At 42.9% G+C, this 20,569-nt stretch overlaps 1 protein-coding gene across 1 annotated transcript; it reads right to left on the bottom strand.

Annotated features, from left to right (window-relative positions):
• Positions 1 to 354: 354 nt before the first annotated feature.
• Positions 355 to 19,747, bottom strand: lhpp (phospholysine phosphohistidine inorganic pyrophosphate phosphatase). The gene is made up of 7 exons (XM_034559487.1): positions 19,501 to 19,747; positions 19,114 to 19,301; positions 18,039 to 18,192; positions 17,872 to 17,935; positions 17,684 to 17,776; positions 16,688 to 16,779; positions 355 to 1,084 (listed from the first exon to the last, which is right to left on the bottom strand). The coding sequence occupies exons 1-7, from the start codon at positions 19,629 to 19,631 to the stop codon at positions 991 to 993; spliced, it is 816 nt and encodes a 271-aa protein (XP_034415378.1). The 5' UTR covers positions 19,632 to 19,747; the 3' UTR covers positions 355 to 990.
• Positions 19,748 to 20,569: the final 822 nt, after the last annotated feature.

Here is a 20,569-nt window from a genome sequence, read left to right as displayed (position 1 = left end):
ACGGGACGATCCCCCAGCAGAGGCGTCTTACAGTCAAGTAAATAATGATAAGCAGTTTTGCAATTCTTCACCCGGATGATGGAGCACTCATTTCATTTGTTTACAGAGGTGGGGGGGCTCGAGCACTAGCACCAGCATGATTCATCACACTCGCCTGGCTTCTGCATTCATCATCTCCAAGAACGAAGACCAGCGCACTTCCCATTTCCAGCGACCTGTTTTTGTAAAACAAAAGTCCCTCCGATAAAAAAAATCCTGTTTATACCAGATCCGAGGCAACGTTTTCCAACGTTTTTTTAAAAATAAAACAATTCCTTTGACAAATTGGCAAATTTAGGGAGACAAATGCTTTCAACAGCTATACATTAATAGTTTTATTGATACAATACTTGCATTACTGGCACACCTTGGTTTATTGTAAGGGAGTGAGCGACAGCAACATCACCTTCACATAACCAGATACTTACACTAACCAACACATGTTAAAATACACTACGGCTGCATGTCAATTGGGCCTTTCCAGTTAGACTACAAACGGGCTTCATATAGCGTATCAGTGTGTAAAATTAGCACGAGTCTGAACACACAGCATTGCTGTACCCTAACTGTCAGCAGCAGATTACAGGCACATTGGTGTCAACTTGAGGCATCTAATCTATGCCAATCACGTACTGACAAACGGAACAGCGTATCCCTCCAGGTGTTAAGCTTATCTCTGGTAGACTTGGGTAATAGGTCTGCATATATTTAATTATAGTTTGCGTGTATGGTTGTCACATCTCATTAAACCATCAAATGTGGGAAACACCCAGTTACAGGTCACACGGTATATAGATGGCATTTCTTTTTGTTTTTTACTGCCGTGAGATCTTACTTGAAATAACTCAATGCAGTGCACCCTTCCTTCTGATAACATCACTCAAGACTGATACAAAAAGTACTACCAGGGTCACAGTAAGTGGAGAGATTCCAGTGTCGGCTACCTCGCACTCAGAGCCTTTGATTGAGGATCGTGTCCACAGCCTGAGCCAGGTTGTCCACAGTGCTGTCAGCCGTCACCGTCGAGTGCCTCTCGTCGCTGGGCCTGAGGGAGGAGAAGCAAAAGCACACGCTTAAAAGGACATGCAGCACGTCTTGGTAAACAAAACCGGACTAGCGCTTTGATGCCATCAGCCACATTGTTCCAGTTTGTACATTCAATATCGTCAGAGCAGGAAATGAGGATCTGAGCAGACTCGGGCCAAGCTGAATTATATCTAGAGGCAGTCGTGTTTACACTTGATGGGAAGGTTTTGGTATTAAATCATGTTTTTCTCCTATCAGAGTGATCATAAGAGCTCACTTAAGATCAACAACAAAGTACTTAAAATGAAATGTGTGATTCTTTTTGCTGTGTTGACATCTTCACACTGAAAGGTGTCTGTGCAGTTGCTTGCCAAGAGCCGCTGCAGGGTAGAGCATGTTTTTCGCCTTACCACCAGCTGTCTCACAATGTTCCAGAATGTTCTAATATATCTACACGCAACTACAACAGACCAACTGGGTAATTTAATGAGAACAACAAAAATACCCAGTTTCTCAACATAAAACCAAGAGAATAATTTGGAGACTTAAGCTAGTGGTTTCCAACCTGGGGGTGTGACCCAGAAAGGATGCAGTTGCAAGATACTGTTGACAGTAAGACAAAACGTAGTTCTTCTATTACATGTATTTGTACTGATGTTTCTCCAAACTTTATAAAAAAGCACGTCTATCTGTCCACCACTTTAGTCATATCTGAAATACCTCAGCAACTATTGGATTGATTGCAATAAAAAAAATTTAAAAAAACATAAAAAAGGGCACAGGCCAAAAACATCAGCAACAATTGGCCAACGCGGTCATCACAATTTTGTCTCCATCTGGTTTCTTAAAGAGAAAAATCTGTAGGAGGTATGACATCGCCTTGGCCATCTCCCCCCCCCCCCCCCCCCCCCCCCCCCATTGTTTGGATCAGGGCCCAGAGATGGATGTAGATAAAGCTGTTTAATCAGCTGGTAGAGGAAATGCGATCCATTTGGCGCTGCACCAGGCCCAGGCCGGCATGCAGGACCCTTTTTCTCCCTATCACATCAAAAGACGGAGACGCCCCCTTCATTCATCTGCAGGCCTGCCCAGGACTCCTGCTCATTTATTAAGTGGTGCCTATAGATCCCCCCCCCCGCTCCCCGGGCGGCCTCGACCAGGCTCTGTGTGCTGCCTCTGTTCCCCAGTCACGGGTTGGAGCTCCAGATGGGGAGGCTTTGTCTGGCCCTGGGTGTGCGGCACACACACCACCATTAATCCTGCCCTCTGAGGGCTTGCAGAGGACCATGGCAAACATTTGTGAGCAGCCCAAGTGTCAGAAAGAAGAGTCTGGCGGGGGGGTTGGGAGGTGGGGCATGAATACTGAAGCCCAGTGAATACTGGGAAATGGTGCCATGTGTTTACACACGTCTGTCAGCCACCAGCGCTTGGGTTATGCAAGCTTGTCCGCTAATGGTTTGGGTGTTATGTCTCCTGTGCTGGATTACTACCACACCCTTTTGTGCCCGGGGACTGATGGAGTTCACACGCACGTATAGGCACGAACAAGTTAGTCCCATGGCTCTTACGTTTCAAGCAGGGAAGCACACAGCATCGACCACACGCCTCTCCAACCTGATGCCCCTTTAAATCTCCCTCTGCCTGCGCCTTTGGATATGAGTGCGTGTATTCATTTTGCTGCTTTCCTCCCGTTGCCATGAATAATTAAGGAGTAACCAGGCCAATGTGACCATGCAGAATTCAGCACAATGCGGCTAGTGTTACAGATGAGGTAACGTGCGACTAGCTGTGCGTACTTCAGGTCAATGCCATATCGATACACAAGAAGGAGGTGGGATTGTCTTCACCTATGGGTGGTGTCAGCGAGGAGGAAGGAGGTGGGAAGCAGCCGAGAATTTTGTTCAACACAGCTGCCACCATGCTGAAAGACACCAGAATGTCGGTAATTGATCCCACGGTTTGGGTTTTCGACTTGTGGTGTGACAAACAATTCCAAGACCATCGATCGGGATCTTGGAATTGGCAAAAACTGCCATATTTCACCATTTCAATCACTTGAAAAAAGAATCAAAGATTAAAAACTGATAAAACGATCATTGGGTAGAGCCTTAAACACCATCACATCAGTCAACAAGTAATCACAATCATTATTCCATGTTCTTTAAAAACATCTACATACTGTACTGGACACCCCTGATGCCCTACAACAGCGCTGACAGTGGATTAAACAGTTTGAGAAATCGTGTATATCAGGCAATATAAGTTTATAGAAGCTTAGAGTGTCACAGGGGTAGAAACATGATACTTGGCTCTATAAAAACATGGATCCATTTTTTTATAGAGCCATTTTTCTATAGAGCCATTTCATAGAGGCCGTGCCTCTATGAAATGAAAGTGGATATGAATGACTCATACGTCGAGTGTATTTGTGTGAGAAAGTCAGCCGTGTGTCAAAGACCGATAGTCGGGGTACGATACAAACATGGCGGAGATGGGGGGGTTGTTTAACATTCGGAGAGAGGGCAGCTTCTTCTTCATTATATTGTCAGGGTGGCTGACCGTGGGGTGAAAGGCACGACAACCTGCCCATCAGTTAATGCTTAACACATCGACACAAACACAAAAGACACAGGCGGGCACGCAGGGGGAAGCAAAACTATCGCGTACACCAGATGTCGATTTACACTTCTCTCTTCACTTTTGCCGAATATGCCTTTCGCTTGACACAGTGCAGATAAAGCAGATAAGGCCTTCATGCGGGTAGAGATGTAAAGTTCAACCTCAGTTTAGAGTACACAACACTAAGGAAAGTGACAAATACGGCAATGTTTGGGAACACTTGGCTGGAAATGGTCAGATTCCCAACAGCTGGATTTCAACATGTTGTTTTTAAGCAACTAAAGCTTTGAAATTAATACTTTGAATGCCCGTTGTCGACATTGTAGGTCAGATACTAGACAACACTGCAAACACCTCATGGAAAATTGATTAAACTCAAAAAGTAACATTAAATTACCAACACTGCTACAAAGATAGTTCCAATTAGACTGAGGTTATTATTTGTCTGAAAGCAACAATCGGAGCAGCAGAGCTCAAAGGAGGCCAAATCCCTCCCCCCAAAAAAATTGCAGGTGCATTGGTTCAAATAAAAGCAAGTCTTTAATGTGTAAAAGGAAACCGTTTAAAGTCGCCACAGAACATGCAAAACATTGCCGAACTGCAGCAAAAAAGGAGGTACAGTGATAACAATTCAATTCAGTTTATTTTGTATAGCCCAATATTACAAATTTATCTCAGAGGGCTTTACAATCTGTACACATACAACATCCCTGTCCCAGGACCTCACATCGGATCAGGAAAATCTCCCCAAAAAAACTCTTTCACAGGGAAAAAAGGGAAGAAACCTTCAGGAGAGCAACAGAGGAGGATCCCTCTCCCCGGATGGACAGATGCAATAGATGTCATGTGTACAGAATGAACAGCGTTACAGAAACACATTACATGAATATGACAATGTATGTATAACAAGTGGAATATATGACAAAATGCCAGTGGGAACGCAACTTAAAACCTACGACTTGAGTTTTCATGATGTTATTTCCTCTGGGTAAAAGTCCTCGGCCTCATATAAAAACAATCTGCAACAGCGCAAGTCTTTTGTAATGTGTGCCGTCACCTGGCTTTGAAGCGAGGAATCACATTCACGAGAGCTACGACAACGCTGAGGGAAGTCAGAAAAAACAACAACACTCGAGCCAGTTCTTTGTGTCGACGAGAGTCGTTTCATACCGCGCGAGGAAAAGCCACAACACTGCCTGTTCTCACACTGAAGCAGACTACATCGCCCTCACCCGAAGGATAACCTCACCATTAACTATTGCCTTTATGTTCAGCCAAGCCTTGTGGGCGACATAAGATACCAACACAAGACAAAGCTTTCGCCTCCCGACCCTGAGGGGAAGAGAATGTGCGAAACGTGGAACTGTATTTTCTGCTGCTTGGGTGAGAATGTGCTCACAGCTCGACTTGCTCCGTTGTACTTTTTTTTTTTTTTTTAAAAGATGGTCACAGGAGACAATGAAAACTAAAAAAAAAACGAAAAACCTCACTAACCTAACCTCGACAGGAAATCGAGAAGAAGAAAAAGTATACAAAACGGCACCTCGTGAAACGAGGCTCATCAGAAACAGTGGAAGATGAAAATAAGACGACTCCAGCTAGTCGAGATGTTCCATTCGGGGTTTATCGCCACAAACTCCTGCTTTTCGTCATTACCTGATATTTACAGAAGTACAATAAGACTCAAGATGACTCCCTTGAAGTAACACAGCTGCCACCTCTGGTGAAAAACCACCCGACTGAACGGGGGGAAACCACCATGTTACGTGTATGTTATGGCAAACGACATGACAGATGCGAAGCTGGAGCCTCTACATCCTCTCCTGAATTTGTGGCCTTGCAGCAGTCGTTATCGCTTCACTGTGCCAAAGGCTGTATAATGTTGAGTCATGATCAGCAAACAGCTGCGGTACGGTTTTCACACTTTACACAGATTAACAGGTTCTTTCCAAATCGAGCAGGACACACGGGCAATCCCCGTTTGCAGCACGAAGAGCCACAAAAATCTCTTGTGAAAACTAGTGACGCTTGTGAGTGAGTGTGTGTGTGCGCGCTCGTCAATCTATCTTTGTGAGGACCAATTTCACTTTTGCACCTTCAAAGTGAGGACACTTTGGCAGAACAGCACTTCTTCAAAGGCCTGTTTGTGGGTTCAGACTTTACGGGTTTGCAACACACAGAGAGAGTATCCTGAACCGTCAAAACCACCCACTGGAAACCTTCCGTCCTTCCCAACCACAAAAACATCTGCGGCTAAACAAACATGTCGTAATCCATAAACCTTTGTTTTCTCTCTCTCAGACTTAGATTTTCCTAAGTATTTGTTCAGCCATTGATTTAAATTAATTTCAATATATGAAAATCAAGTACCAAACTCAACTGTTCAGCCATTGCTTTTAGCAAACTCTTTATTCTTCTTGGCTCACTTGCTAACTAATTTTCACACACAATCTCAATTGCAACATGTTAATGTGCTTCTGGGTCATGGGTATCTTACTATGGCTGCACAATGGATTTAATAACAACAAAATAAAATGAATTTAAAAAAATTACCAGTGTGGTCCTTTTAAGAGTAGCTTCACACTGGATCTTGTATGGCGGGTCATTCTGCACTGATCTCTGTAAAGTCTGGTCTGGTTTGTGGTTATTGTGACCCAAACCAAACTGTGATTTATATCAAAGAGTGAGGAAAGATCATGCAGCTAAATGACAAAAAAAAAACAGTTTGCCGACTGATTTCCCATTGTAAAGAAATTAATGGAAACCAGTGGCTGGAAAGGAAATACATTAAACCTGGTTTTCTGGACAGTTAATTTAAAATCTGGCCTCCATCGCCTGCTCCTTATCTTCGCTAAAGGCTAGCAGCGAGAGGCTACATTAGCATAACAAGCCTGAATATTGGACCGACTTGTTGGGGATAAAGTTAAATTGTAGGTAAGACAGACACCATATTTTAGACACTCTCTCTGGTTCTGCTGAATCGACTTTGATAATTTGTTTAGTGCAATGCTAAATTCGCGGTCTTCTCTTCGAAGGGTCTTTTGTTGCAACATCCTTTGAGAGTCGAGTACATCAAAACAAAAATAAATAAATAAAAGTGAATATTTCACCATTAATAAAGTCATCAAAAAGCTTCTGACAGTTTCTCCTGATGAGAATAGTTATTGTTTATTGGACCAAATTCTTACAAGAGTAAACTCCCTGCATCGTTTCACAGCTGTCCCGTCAGCATTGTGCTGAATATGCAGAGTTTTACGTGACCCTGATCTAACCACACTCTTTTCAACAGCTTGTTATTATTAGCGGTGCGGCTGATGACTTGCTGAGCCTTCGTTTGTGTGTGTGTCTGTATGTCTATATCTCACCGTGTATGAGTGTTCTGAAAGCAGCAAGAGGCTGCTGAGTCACCTGCTTCTGCTACAACAAATACAGACCCACATGTGGAACCACACTCACACTCACACTCACACTCACACACAAACCATTACGGGAAAAATGGCTCCAGCAGAAAGTGGGCAAGGGCCCAAGTCCCCCCAGCCAAGCAGCCTGTCTATTGGTAATTGCAAGAGGGATTGGATCCCCATTGAAACAACTAAGGGCCCTGTGTTCATGTATTTAAAAGGCAGTGCTACGTTTCAGTCTGCCATCTGTGGGCTTTAGCTCTCCAATTCTCTCCTACTCCTTCTATGTCTTTCTCTCTCCCTCTCAAGGGTGGAAAAGTACCGTCGAGGGGCTCAGTGGCCGAGGCCTGGCCGGCTCCTTTGTCTCGGCGTGGGAGTCTAGTCCAACTGTGAAAAAAGCTCTGGTTAATTATTAATATCTCATTGATTTATAACGCACGGCAGGCTTTAAAAGGAGCCTGCCGGCAGGGGAAGCCATCACCCCGGGGTGGTGAGAGATGGTAGGCCAGGCTTGGGCACCCACTGGAGTCTCATCAAGCTCTTTAACCTCTTTGTCATGCCTCTGCCACATCCATCTCGAATCTGCGGTGCCCTGTTATGCTCTTACCTCGCTTCCATCTGATTCAAGAAGAAGGTTCAAAACACAGCCTGAATAAAACTGAAAAATGTTGTAGGTTTTTCTGTGGACGAGCCTCACTTTCCCCTCTCATTGTAGCGTACTTTGCTCAGATTGATCTCTGGGTAACATCTGACCTGGTGACCTAAGATGACCTCTTATCTGTCACAATGAACAAGACAAAAGTTAAGAGTACTCCTGTGTTCTGTGAAGCAAATACTCCCTTCCTGTCGGCTTATTAGGTGTTGTAACTTGCACCATTGCAAAAGGCAGCAACCTTCATCAACCTGGGTTCACAGGAGTTACAATGGATCTCAACAGCGACCCAGTAATGAAATGCTAGCTTTATTCTAAATACTCATATACACTATCGTTCATCTTGGCACGCAATTATGTTTAACGTTTATTATTTGTGATGAAAGGAATAATCATGCTAACGATAAACCAAGTGGCTAAATATGGCTGTATACATAGTGCTACTTTGGCTAAATATAGCTGTGCTTTGCCATACATGGCTAGATGTGGCAGTGTTTATATGTGGCTAAACACAGTGGAGAAGTAGATTTTTCTGCAGTGGCGGTTTCTATGGACATTTTGGACTCTTTTACCATGAGAATCCATTGCAACTGTTGTAAATCAAATTTGATTACACATGCCATCCTGTGAACAAGAGCAATCAAGCCTCCAGGCAGGGAAAGTGAGATACTCAAAACTCATGTTTTCACAGAAATATTCTATTAGAAGCATAGAAATACAAACGCAAACCGTAGGAACAGAGAGACAAAGGGCCCAAAAGACAAAGCAGTGTTGGATCTCAAGCCAAAGTGCTGTCTAAATGAGGAAATCATTCCCAGAATTGATTGCGTTTACATTCCTCAGAAAGCTGCAGATTCTGATCCATGGGAATGGGATGAAAACATAGCTTAGACTCATGGTAAGTGCTGCCCTTAAAAGACAAAACAGATATACATTTTGCCTATAAGTCTATGATCGAGAACATTTAAGAAAACATATTTTCGTAATTTGCATATGAGCTTAAGTTTTATTCATTGTGAAAATGATAATTTCTGCAACCCTGGAGCACTGCAAAGGTGTTGAAAAGAACAACCCACCCACCACTCGGGGACAAGAAAAGGATAAGGTGGGAAGCATGTACCCAGGAACAAGATCCAACCAACCAACAGAACCCAGCTTTCATGCGTTATCGGAGGGAAACCCAGCAGTGGAAATAGAAACCACATGCAACATGCATTTCGCTATTCTACTATGCAAATATCCTGACAAAAGGCCCTGCTGCTGACTGACAAAGGAGGCTGAGACGATCATGTATACTGTATGAATTGTCTCTGTTGCTATGGGCCATCAGTGTTTTAGCTTGGAAACAGCAGCAAAACAAACGGCAATCTGCCCGTTTGCCACAGAACAAACAAAACCCAACAAGGGGTCCCTGTGCTCTCAATTTCAGGCCCTCGAATGTTTAGGGGGGACCTGGACACAAAAAAGAACGGCCCCTGCGGCTCTTCTGCTTCAGTTTAAAAAGGCCATATTCTGCACATGGTATGATTCACTGGATTAGAGTTAAAGGGTCTCTGTGGTGGCGCAGAGGCAAAACGACCTCAATGATACGTTCAGGAAAATGCTGTCGCTGTCAAGTTGACAAGCTTCACAGCCCACACCCTCAGGGAGAGGAGTGAAATGAGATAACTTCACTTCCTTCCCACACAGACAAAACTAAATGTGCTAACGGCGCTTAACAGGACAGGGTGTGGGGACTGTGCTGTTGTACTAGACGCTATGAAATGCATGCATGTTCGTTTACAGAGAACAGTTCACAAAAGGTCAAGACGGCGCAAAAAAGTACAATGGAAAGTGCAAATTAAGCATAACCTGTTCAGACAACCACACAATAAATCCAGTTCTACAAAAAAAAAAACGTGCTACAAACAGAGAATGTTAAAATTATCTGGTTGACACATACAAACAAGGCCTTGAAATATGGTAAATCATATACGTTCAAGACAAACACACACAATTTAAAACCATGTACATTATCATAGCCATTGAGGCTTATAGGACACCAGTAGATGACTGAAAGATAAACTAGGCTGAAATACAGTCTGTACCTGAGAGCCATCCCAGGGACAGCGATCAGTTAATAAAAAAGGAGATTAGGCTGCAACCACAGACATGGACGGTCGCCCTGCCAAGGTTCAGTGTCACAGATCTGCAAAGGACAAAGCGCGTCCATAAACCCAACACTGCTGCGCTGTGTTCCGTCTAATATCGTGATACGATAGGCTGCTTATGTCAGAGGGGCAGAGCGTCACCTTTCTGTTGACACAGCGCGGTGAAATGTTCACACTTTTTCATGAACCCTTTCACCCGTCAGCCACTCAACCGTAGATGTATTCAGGCTGGAGAGTTGTTAACTCTCTTTTGCACAAACGCCTTGAGTAGACGGAACCAAAAAAAAACAACACACGTATTACATGTTACAAATAGTGTGCAAACAAGATAAGAAGGCCAGCACGGACACATAAAAACTGGGATAGAAGATTTTTAAGAAGTGAGAATACAACCTATTTTGAACCAATATTGTGCTAATAAAAGATGTATTACAAAAATCCTGACCGCTATATTATATTAATAAGATAACAAAAGATATTTCAACTGTGAAGTTGTAACTCACTCTTAATCCGTTAGCTCAGGCCGATGGGCCTGCTATGAGCAGGGCTTCCTTCGAGTCGCTGCACTGATAATGGCTTCATCTGCATGACTTCATTACGGGGACTAGTGGAAATCTGCTCTGGCTCTCCCCACTAATCACAGGTTATGTGCCACTCAAACAAACAGTCTGCCCAGTCTGGGCTGCTAGGAGGGTGCTCGGCCCATAAGGGGCACTGGAGACCGATTCCTCTGGACAGAACCTGAACTGGATTGATGGGGGACAATTTTACAGGTCAGTGGTGCCAGGAAGTCTGTCATAAGGTGTTAGGAGTTCAGTGCCTCCTCTCACACACACTCTCACATGAAACAGATCATCCAATACCACCGCCTGATGTCTATAAAGAAGACTTCATTGTGGCATCACATCCTTTTGACTATCGTTTCACATCCGTCTCAGGACGACTGGTTCTGATAACTATGATTACAGGAGTAGCAGTTAAAAGTATATAGCTATGAATATTTGCATACCGGCCATCTGGTGAGAACTGTGTGTTCCAATTCGTGTTACTCGTTCAAAAAACACACAACTGTGAGCAGTATTGTGCAGCTTCAGTTATGTGTGCTAACCACTGTATGTTATGCAGCTCACAGCAGTCATAATCCGCACATCGACACAACACATCTTTTAACCAGTATAATCTTTTTATTGTCAGACTTTTGAGTTCAATGCCAACACAATCATGCTTACATTTGTAGGCCACATTGCAAATTGTATTGCTCAGACCATGATTACATTACCTCCTAGTTGTAATTTATATCAGGAATGTCTGAGAACTACATTATCCCCCCATCAAGGGAAATTATGTGTCAACAAACCAGTAGACAAATGTCTGCAAATACCCCACTGCTGGCAGTTACAGTCGAAGGAGAACAAGTATTAACACAAATACAATAAATTCAGTCCAATTAAAAAGAGAGCTACTGATTGTTTATCTTTGGTTGCACTTGTTGGCGAACACTGTAGGAAATAGCTCGTTTAAGCTCAGCCCACATTTATTTGGTGTGACTACAAGAATAGCAATGAAGGGATTGTGCAATGATGGAAACAATATGGCATGCATGCCCCATTAAAACTAATCTTGGCATGTTCTCGAACAAACATGCTGACGTTAGCAGGTGTTAAGTGCAACGCTCACACAGCACAGAAGAAATGCTGAAGGAAAGCCAATCCGGCTTCCTGTTGCGTCCTTTAGGGACGGCCGCAGACAGAAAGGGCACGAACCAGGGTGCGGTTTCGGTAAACTGGTTCATAGTGTGCACCATCGGGGACTAGTACCCTCTGGAGACGTTTGATCGGGCTCGGCCTGCTTGGAAGACAGTTTCCTCAACGCTTACATTAGCAGTCGAGCGTTGGCCACAGGGAGAGGTTTACAATGTAAACCGTTTAGAAGATGGTTGCTGCCGTGTGAAAATATTTTCGGTATTCTCTGCCAGATTCCCACTGGAATCCTAGTAAGGGCTTCCTCCAACTCACTGGCCCTCGTTCAAAATACCTATCAGTACTGTGTTAGTATCCGACACATCTCAACACCATATTTACAAATGCCAATACTAAGGGTGCATGTTTAAAAGGAAATGCTTTAAATCCAACTTCCCATCACAGCGAGACCGGCAGCATGCACCAAAAGGTTCAGAAACTAATTGTGTCGATTACCTATTATAAAAGCGATTTTAAAAAATAGTGCAAGAAACAGCAGGACGTGAACCCACTTTCATGAAGCTTCAACGCGACGCGGTTTTGTGACAATTGCAGCCAATTGAAGATAAGAGAACAGAAAGAGGAGCACGGGACCAGTCGAGGCCACAGACCGCAGGAGATGACTATTTAAAAGTGTGAGCCACAGGACAGAGAAAGGGACTTACTCATACTTTGACTGCTCTTCCAGTATCATGACAGATAGTAATAAAACACAAGTGAAGCGGTTAGCTTTGTTAAGTAGCTGTAGAAAACAGGTACTTAACAGCTATTTGACATATCATCTCTATGGAGGTGATATGTCACTGTTGTGCAACAGCTTGTTCTAATGCCCCTAAGGGACCACAACAAAAAGTCACTGGGAAAGAGACGTTATTTACATCTTGAGGCCATAAAAGTTGTAAGATGCACAAATAGCCGAATCTAGAGTTATTTTCGGTCCTCTGCTCATGTGATGAGCCCCGAGAACGAGGCTGGCGGGGTTAAAGGAAACGCTTGTGTGTTTGCTCCAAGGCCCGATGGATGTGGAAGAGCGTCAGAAGATCTGGGTATTTTAAGGTACTTCATGCGCTACTTTCACAGGAATGGACGGGGCCTCGCCTCCAATGCTATATTTAGTTCTCTTCCACATCCTTGGACTGTGTCTATGTGACGTCGCTGCCAAGATGGCGATGGTGGGAGCCACCCACTTTGAACTTCACAACGGCTTTTCAGAAGTTTGTCGGGCATTTCGCAATGACTGCGACCATATTTTATACGGTCTATGGTTACAACGCACAGTAGTCCAAAAGCTTTTCCTACAAGGTAGAGAGCTACATCAAAGTTATCAACAATATAAAAATCGGGAAATATTGTTGTGACGATTAAGCCCCCCAAGACTGAGAAACTGTCAAAGCATTTGGTACAGATCGCAATGATTTTACTCTGCTGATCGGCTGCAACCTGCCGTCCCTCCAAGACTTGTTCGCCTCCACGACGCTGAGACGGGCAAGAACGATTGTAGCCGTCACCCTGGACAAAATCTCTTCAAGTCAAGTTTCTTCCCGTCTGCAGTTGGGTTCATCAATAAAGCCCGGGACCCCCACTGACTCAGACACTTACATCCCCGGGACAATTGCTTACGGTTACACACCCATGCACATATTTTCTCTATTAATATACACTTTAATAATATACTCGTCTTAACGTACATTTTTATATTTTAAGTAATGTGTCATACTAGTTGTATGCCCCATTCACCTTGTATGTGTAAGGTAGTCTTAACAGGTCTGATGTTAGATACTCTGTGGTATGGACAAAACTAGGTATTAAAAGTACTGACATTTTATTTGATCTGCAGATCATCTACATTTCTGAGCTGAGCAGAGGTTGGACTAGAGCGTTTGCAAACGGTCGTCATAACCCCAATTTCAAACCACTTTTTGGTGTTGGCCCCTCTTAGCAAACCTGTTCTACATTAAAGAGCAAAGGGTTCTCTGGCTCCCCTGAGGTAAGTTGGCTAACTATTCGCTCATTATTTAACAACAAGGGAAAGTTGACAGCTAGAAGGACACTCCCCGATTATAATTACCCGTATATATGTTTATATAGTCTCAACAGTCATTACCGGTGGTTACTGTAATATCACGTCACTTGGCCACGAGACTTGAACTTTATCTGCGGGAGCAATCACATCATTGGAAAAAAAGTACAGAGAGGATTACATGCATTAATTTACCTAAACCTGACAATCCTAACATATTGTACATTTTGAGCTTTTTCTAACATAATTAAAAAAGGCAGATTATTTATATATAGTTTTTCTTTTTTAAAGGTGATCTTCCATCTTAAAAAGAATTTACTGCAAAGACAGTAAGACGGCAGACAGTGAAAACATACAAAAGAAAGTTCCAGCATCTGACAGATCTAAGTCATGCTTCATGCAGGCCTTGCTGAGTAACACCAAGTCAAATCAAAACCTGTTCAGAATAAGCTGATATGATTAGATTGTCTGTGATTTGTATCTTTTCCCTTTCCTGTCTTGTCACTGGGCCCAGGGTATTTGAAGCAGTCTTTTTTTTTTCAAGTCTGATGGGAACTGGAGGCCTGCGCAACATCTGGTTGACTTGGAAACAGCTGTGTTTTCACAGATCTGACTGAAGGTTTATAGCTGCTCCCAGAAAGCCTGGGTTCACTGGGCCTGTTTGGCTAAATAACGCTAAATCTCACGTCTGCTGCTCACTCGCAGTCCCACGGAAACACCCTCACTGTCACTGTTCCTCTTCTTGTTCTCAGGGAATGCATGTCGTACGGTCTAATAAGTCTGCTACATAGACGTTATGAGGTGTTAATGTATGAGGAGTAAATTACAGCTCACTCTGGAACCATGAATTCTAATTTGATGCAGACACGTTTGTATCTGCAACTGTGTTTCAGAAGCAAATATCCACAAGAAAAAGTATCTTCTGTTAAATCAGACACACAAACTGACTAAAACTAAGAAAAAGACCCCAAAAAAACCATCAAAAAAAAGTCCTACAAATGTCCTACATTGGCCTTGATAAACACTGCAGTGTCATTTTACTGTACAGTACTGAAAACATTATTCAACCACTTATCTAATAACTTTCTGTACACATGTGTTTCAACACATAAACTCCATTCACCAATCAGTCCATAAATCTGAACTGCCACAGCTGAAAACGCAACACGTCGGGTAACACAATACAGATTCCACACATGTTCCTCACTGGGGAAACAGCCCACTTATTTCAACCAGTTGCTCTCTACCCCCCACCCCAAAAAAGAAAGTAGTATGAGCAGTGATATAATCCTATAATTTAGTTAGTATCAGACAGTGTTGAGAGTGTCAGCACACTGGAGCTGAACTGAGCTGCTCGGAGAAGGTTGCAAAGTAATAAACCACATGCATTCATGTCCAAGCTGCAGGAAGAGAGAATCTGTGTTCAGTCTCCTACAGTTGTGCGGACAGAAACACGGCCTACCGATACTGCTGGGTTCTGAACTCGCATACCGACACAGATATGTAGGTGACACAGGCATGCACGTACATGTCAGCAACATACACTAAAAGCCTATCATAGTGGAGACACACAAAGCCCCTTATGCCATACAGCCATAACTCTGCACAGAGGAGACAGGTTTTACAGTGAGTGACGGTGCACTTAGTACAGGATTAGAGCCGACTGATGCTCAACAAGATTACTCAGCGTTCTGTGGTCACATGACCCCAGACCTGCATGCAAAGTACGCAGCAGTGGAGCAGGTCAGCAAGCATGGTGCTCTTCAGACTAAATCGGTGGTTTATGGCCAAACAAAACGGTGACTTGAGGTGCACTCGGAGAGCGGAGACCTGCACCAAGGCCATGCCCCATCTGGCAATGTGCAAAATAATGTGTGTAGTTCGGATCTGGTGAAAAGTTCCCTCCCCACCAAATTTCATGTATTTTTTACTGTAATCTTGCTGACAAAACACACCAAACCCAAAACATAACCACATTGGAAAATGTAACAATATCAGGGAAGAGCAGGGGTCAAAAGTTATTTCAAATACTGTTCTGTAAGTACTTACACTTAAGGCTGCTTTACACTTTTCCTCCAATCCATTTTTTAAAAAAAGGGTGAAATATCGCACTTCTTCCACTACATGTATTTGACAGCGTTAGTAATTGGTGCCATCTTCGAAATGAGAAAAGTGCAAAAATAGCAAATGTTTAGAAATACCCTTCCATAAATATTACTTAAGTACAAATATAAATCTTAGAGCTAATGTTGTATTACATACAGAAACAATACACCAGTTACTGTATCATTTTGAACATGCATTATACAATATATCTCTTTTGGGGGAGTTTTTCCTGTTGCGATGCGAGGGTCTCAGGACAGAGGATGTTGTGTGTATAGATTCTAAAAGCCCTCGGAGGCAAATTTGAGATTCGGGCTGTATAAAATAAATTGAGTTAATGCCTCAGTCATTTTTCTCTTTTTGTCAAGCCATAACTACCACATATATCTTCTAAAAATAATCAATTATATGTTTCTGTAATTACACCATTAGAAAGACGCCCCAGTAATCTTCTGATTTGGGATCATAAATCCTTCGGTGACGATAACCCTGTGGGCGAGTAGCATCCAACATGTGGAGATAATAAAGCTATTCTCGGCAGCTTCAATCAAATAAACAAATCTGGACTGCTCAAGAATGAGGTGGTTGGCTCACTGGAAGTGTTATGGAGGAAACTGCAATTCACAATCCTGGTGTGAGAGCGCCCTCTTCTGGCAAATAGCAGAATAGATTTGTATTCTGATTTACCGTATGGTCAGACTAGCTTCAAGATCTGTAGAAAAGGAAAACTTCTTTCTTTCTTCAAAAAAGAAAAGAGGTTGAAAATATGGCTTTATGTCACAATGAAGACATTTTTTCATTTTCATCTCCAGGCATAAAAGTACAGATTTAGCCAGAGAACAAGATGGTATTGAGCTGGTTTCTTACTCAAGGATTGCCCAGCGGTGGCCGATAGGAAGTAATGTTCAGGTTCGGTAGATGTAAAAGACATCACAAACCTGTATTTGCCCGTCCTGACTTGTATGCCTTTCATTCCGCAGTGCTGGGCCCCACCCACGTCATTCACCAGATCGTCCCCAATCATCAGTGCCTACCGGAGAAGATTGTTGAAGGACAACATCATTTAGTGGATTTAGAAAAAAATGTAAATAAAAAACAGATTTCTTTCCCTAAATGGAGGCTAATAACATGCCAACATCTCATGTAACTGTTAGTTAGGGGATGCATTCAATCCCAATATATTTGACGCATGCACGCCTCAGCTATGCTCTCTACTGACCAGGCCAGTTCCAGTGGCTTATTTTGTGGCAGGAAAACAACTTCTGATCAGAGAAGGTGATCTCAAGAGTTTGGTAATTCCTTCTGAGAGTAATGATACTGGTCAATTTAACCAACTGCGCATGAAAGCATGCGGGAGTAACAGAAGGCTTGGGAAGCAGCAGATGTAACTGTGGATATATCCGTCCCAGAGAAAGACAAGAAATCCAGAGAAAGGAGAGAGGCTTTGGCTGAGATGAACCCAGCTTTCTCGGAGTGCCAAGAATGAAAATAGATAAGCTTAGCGAGACTGTGGCACATGCTTTATACTTGGGATACACTGAGAGGGGTAGATACCAGGGACAGGCAATAAACACATGTTCAGACACCCGCTGAGAATGGGGGAAAAGACAAATAAACATCTTGTAAAAGTAAAATTAATATTGAAAATAATCTGCACAACATACTTGACGGTCAGTCTGTGGACGTTGAAATGTGGCCTGAAATTTTTTGTGAAGTCGCTTGCACACCAGTTATTTACCAAGTAATTACACAAAATTGCAGACGCTCACAGCTGCATGTTTGCTACTTGAAGGTGAGAGACCACTGCGACTTCAGAGTACAGCAACATACATTTCCAAGAGGCATGTTGAAAACTGACCATCTCAAAAATTAACCGAGATCAAAGAACTGAAGTAGAAATCTGCATTATAATAGTACCTTCTGCTGTTACGTACCTCATGCGGTTGAAGCCCCATGTCATTGAGAACACTCTGGAAGAATGTTGGGGATGGCTTTCCAACTACTTCCGCCTTTAAATCACAGGCATACTGGAGGGGAAGAAAAAGTTAACAAATGAATCACCACATGACAGAAGTGCTGTTCTTAATAAATATATCAATGCAAACAAAACCACCTACTGTACCTCCAGAGCCTTCATGTAAGGCCCGACATCTAGTTTCAAACCATCTGTCTCTTTGTAGTACTTCCTATGAAGAGGTCACACATATTTTGTCAATCATTTCATATTGTACTCATCACTCAGAAAAAGCAATATAGTAATGCCCACTGACTTGTAAAATATCGTCTTACCCTTGGCCCAGAGAGAACAGCACTGGCTTCTCCAGGCCTGTAAGGACCCTGAATGCATTGTTCAGGTTCTGGTAGGTAAATTGTTCTGCTGCGTCTCCAATCACAACACAGTTTGGGTTGGTCTTGTCAACACTGTCAAACTCGGGGAGAAGTCCTGCGTAAGAGTAAACATAAATACCTTTTAGGATTGGGTCATTTATAGGATTAGTCTGATGATAATATATATTTTTCATGGTGTCAACAAATCCCACGAGAAGAACAAAACCAACAAGAATGGTTAGTATAGCCACAATCTGAATAATCCTCAAAAACTATGAATAATGCATCACTGGGCCTAAATGATGCACTGGGTGACATGTTGCTTCATGACAAAGAACATGGAGGGAGCAGTAGTTTGTAATGTCTATCCAACACACACCATCCTGCCGCGTCATATACTCTGGTATTACCTGAAACTACAATATTGTTTTAAAGTTATTTTGAAATGGAAAAAAAAAAGAGAGAAAGAACTTGTAACCATCTTGCGATGGGATCACACAAGGTGAATACAATACCCGCGTAACGGCTGGTATGGAAATGAATACAAATGTAAGTCGTTTGTCATGATGTACATGTTTTGTAGGAACCAGAAGGCGTGAGTCTGAGAGACACATAATATATTGGTGTTGTATTGTTTCACAGTCTGAGGCTATCATGTGTGTTTTGCTCAATTTCATTCTAAAAATCATACAACATTCAGCTTAAACACTCATTTGCTGTAAGTGCATTCCTGGGACACTCAATTAACAAGTGCCCTGAAAACTCTTGTTTATATATATATATATATATATATATATATATATATATATATATATATATATATATATATATATATATATATATAGACTGGCGGCCTGTCCAGGGTGTCCCCTGCCTTCGCCCTATGTCAGCTGGGATAGGCTCCAGCGCCCCCGCGACCCTAATGAGGATAAGCGGTATTGAAAATGGATGGATGGATGGATATATATATATATATATATATATATATATATATATATATAAATGTTGTCACTGTCAAAATGCAATACGTCTTCACCGTCATACACGAGCAGGTGAGGCCGTAAACCCCTTTCCCGAAGGACAGCCACGGCTGCAGGAGCAGGAGAGAAGACCTCCGACACGAGGATGTCAAAGCCCAGTTTTTGAAGCTTGGCCACAAACTTCTCTCTGGAGGCCTGAGTCTCATTGGTGCAGAAGCGCAGCTGCAGGTCAGATGCCTTGAGCCTTAGGAAAGGAAACAAGGGGCGGCAGATTGAGGACGGAGGACCCAGTGACGCAGAGATAGAAGACAGCTCAAACATGCAGCACTGGTTGAACCCAAAACGGTCCGTGTGCAAAGGAACGGCAAGAATCCATAAGTTAGCAACACAGTGCGCGTGCATTTTGGTCCATATGGTGAACGACTCGCTACTTATTCACTCACTTATTCACGGCTTCAATTGAACCGGGTATGGCGACGCCGCCGCCCTCCCCGCTGTCATATAAAACGCCACACATGTCCAGTATGACACCTTTCAAACTCGCCGCACAGCCTGGCCAGCCCCTGTCAGCCATGACGAAATGCGAGCCCCAGGGCGCATGCGCGTAAAGTGAGGCAGGCGACCTATACTGTTCTCGTGGATGGAATGTCGTAGTTATCGGTTCACATTCATTTCTTGTTCGTGTTCTTCTTCTTCTTGTGGTTTAACGGCGGTTGGAATCCATCTCATTGGTGCATTACCGCCACCTTCTGCTCCGGAATATGGATAAGACAATAGACTTACACTCTATACCCCAAAACAAAACTAATAATAATAACCCCTGTACCGTATCCCTACATTTCAATCAGACCCTATAATAAACCCCTGTGTTCTATAAGAACGCAAACAGTGTGCTCTCTCACCCATGCTCAGTACTCCTTTCAGTGTACATTCATGTACCCCAAATTCCTCCAGATAATTCCTCATCATCTCTCTCTGGTGAAAAATATGTATACTGAATCAAATGCTGCATGTTTTGGGTTCTTGTGACTTGTCTGAATGCTTTATTCCTGCTTTTAACAGCCTGACAGCACTCCTCTGTCCACCAGTTTCCTTTTACTCCTGGATCCATTGGCTGCCATAATAATTGCTGAAGTTACCTGTTTGTTTATGTCATCTCTCCAGAAATATTGACCTTTGTCATTGTTCTCTCACTAAACTTTTGGAACTCCTCCCAGTTTGCTTGTTGAAAGATCCACTTCAGGATTCCACTTCACATTAATTTACCATACAGTCTGTCATTTATTTATAGGCAATATTTGCAGTGAGTGAGTCACTGAAATGCGTTTTATAAATACCACTCGAGCTATGACGTGATAACTGTGTGCCTGAAAAAACTATATTATATTATATATATGTATATATATTTAATTAGAGATGGTTGATGCTATGATGGTTTTGTTCTTCTTTGGTCTTGCAATAGTCGGAACAAGTTGCAACATGGAGGCGTGTCCTCTGACGCAGCACGCACCA

The sequence above is a fragment of the Cyclopterus lumpus genome, chromosome 19, assembly GCF_009769545.1.
Source record: "Cyclopterus lumpus isolate fCycLum1 chromosome 19, fCycLum1.pri, whole genome shotgun sequence".
Taxonomy (NCBI): Eukaryota; Metazoa; Chordata; class Actinopteri; order Perciformes; family Cyclopteridae; genus Cyclopterus; species Cyclopterus lumpus.
Note: the sequence above shows the minus strand (reverse complement) of the source record. Positions and strands in the feature narration are given on the sequence as shown.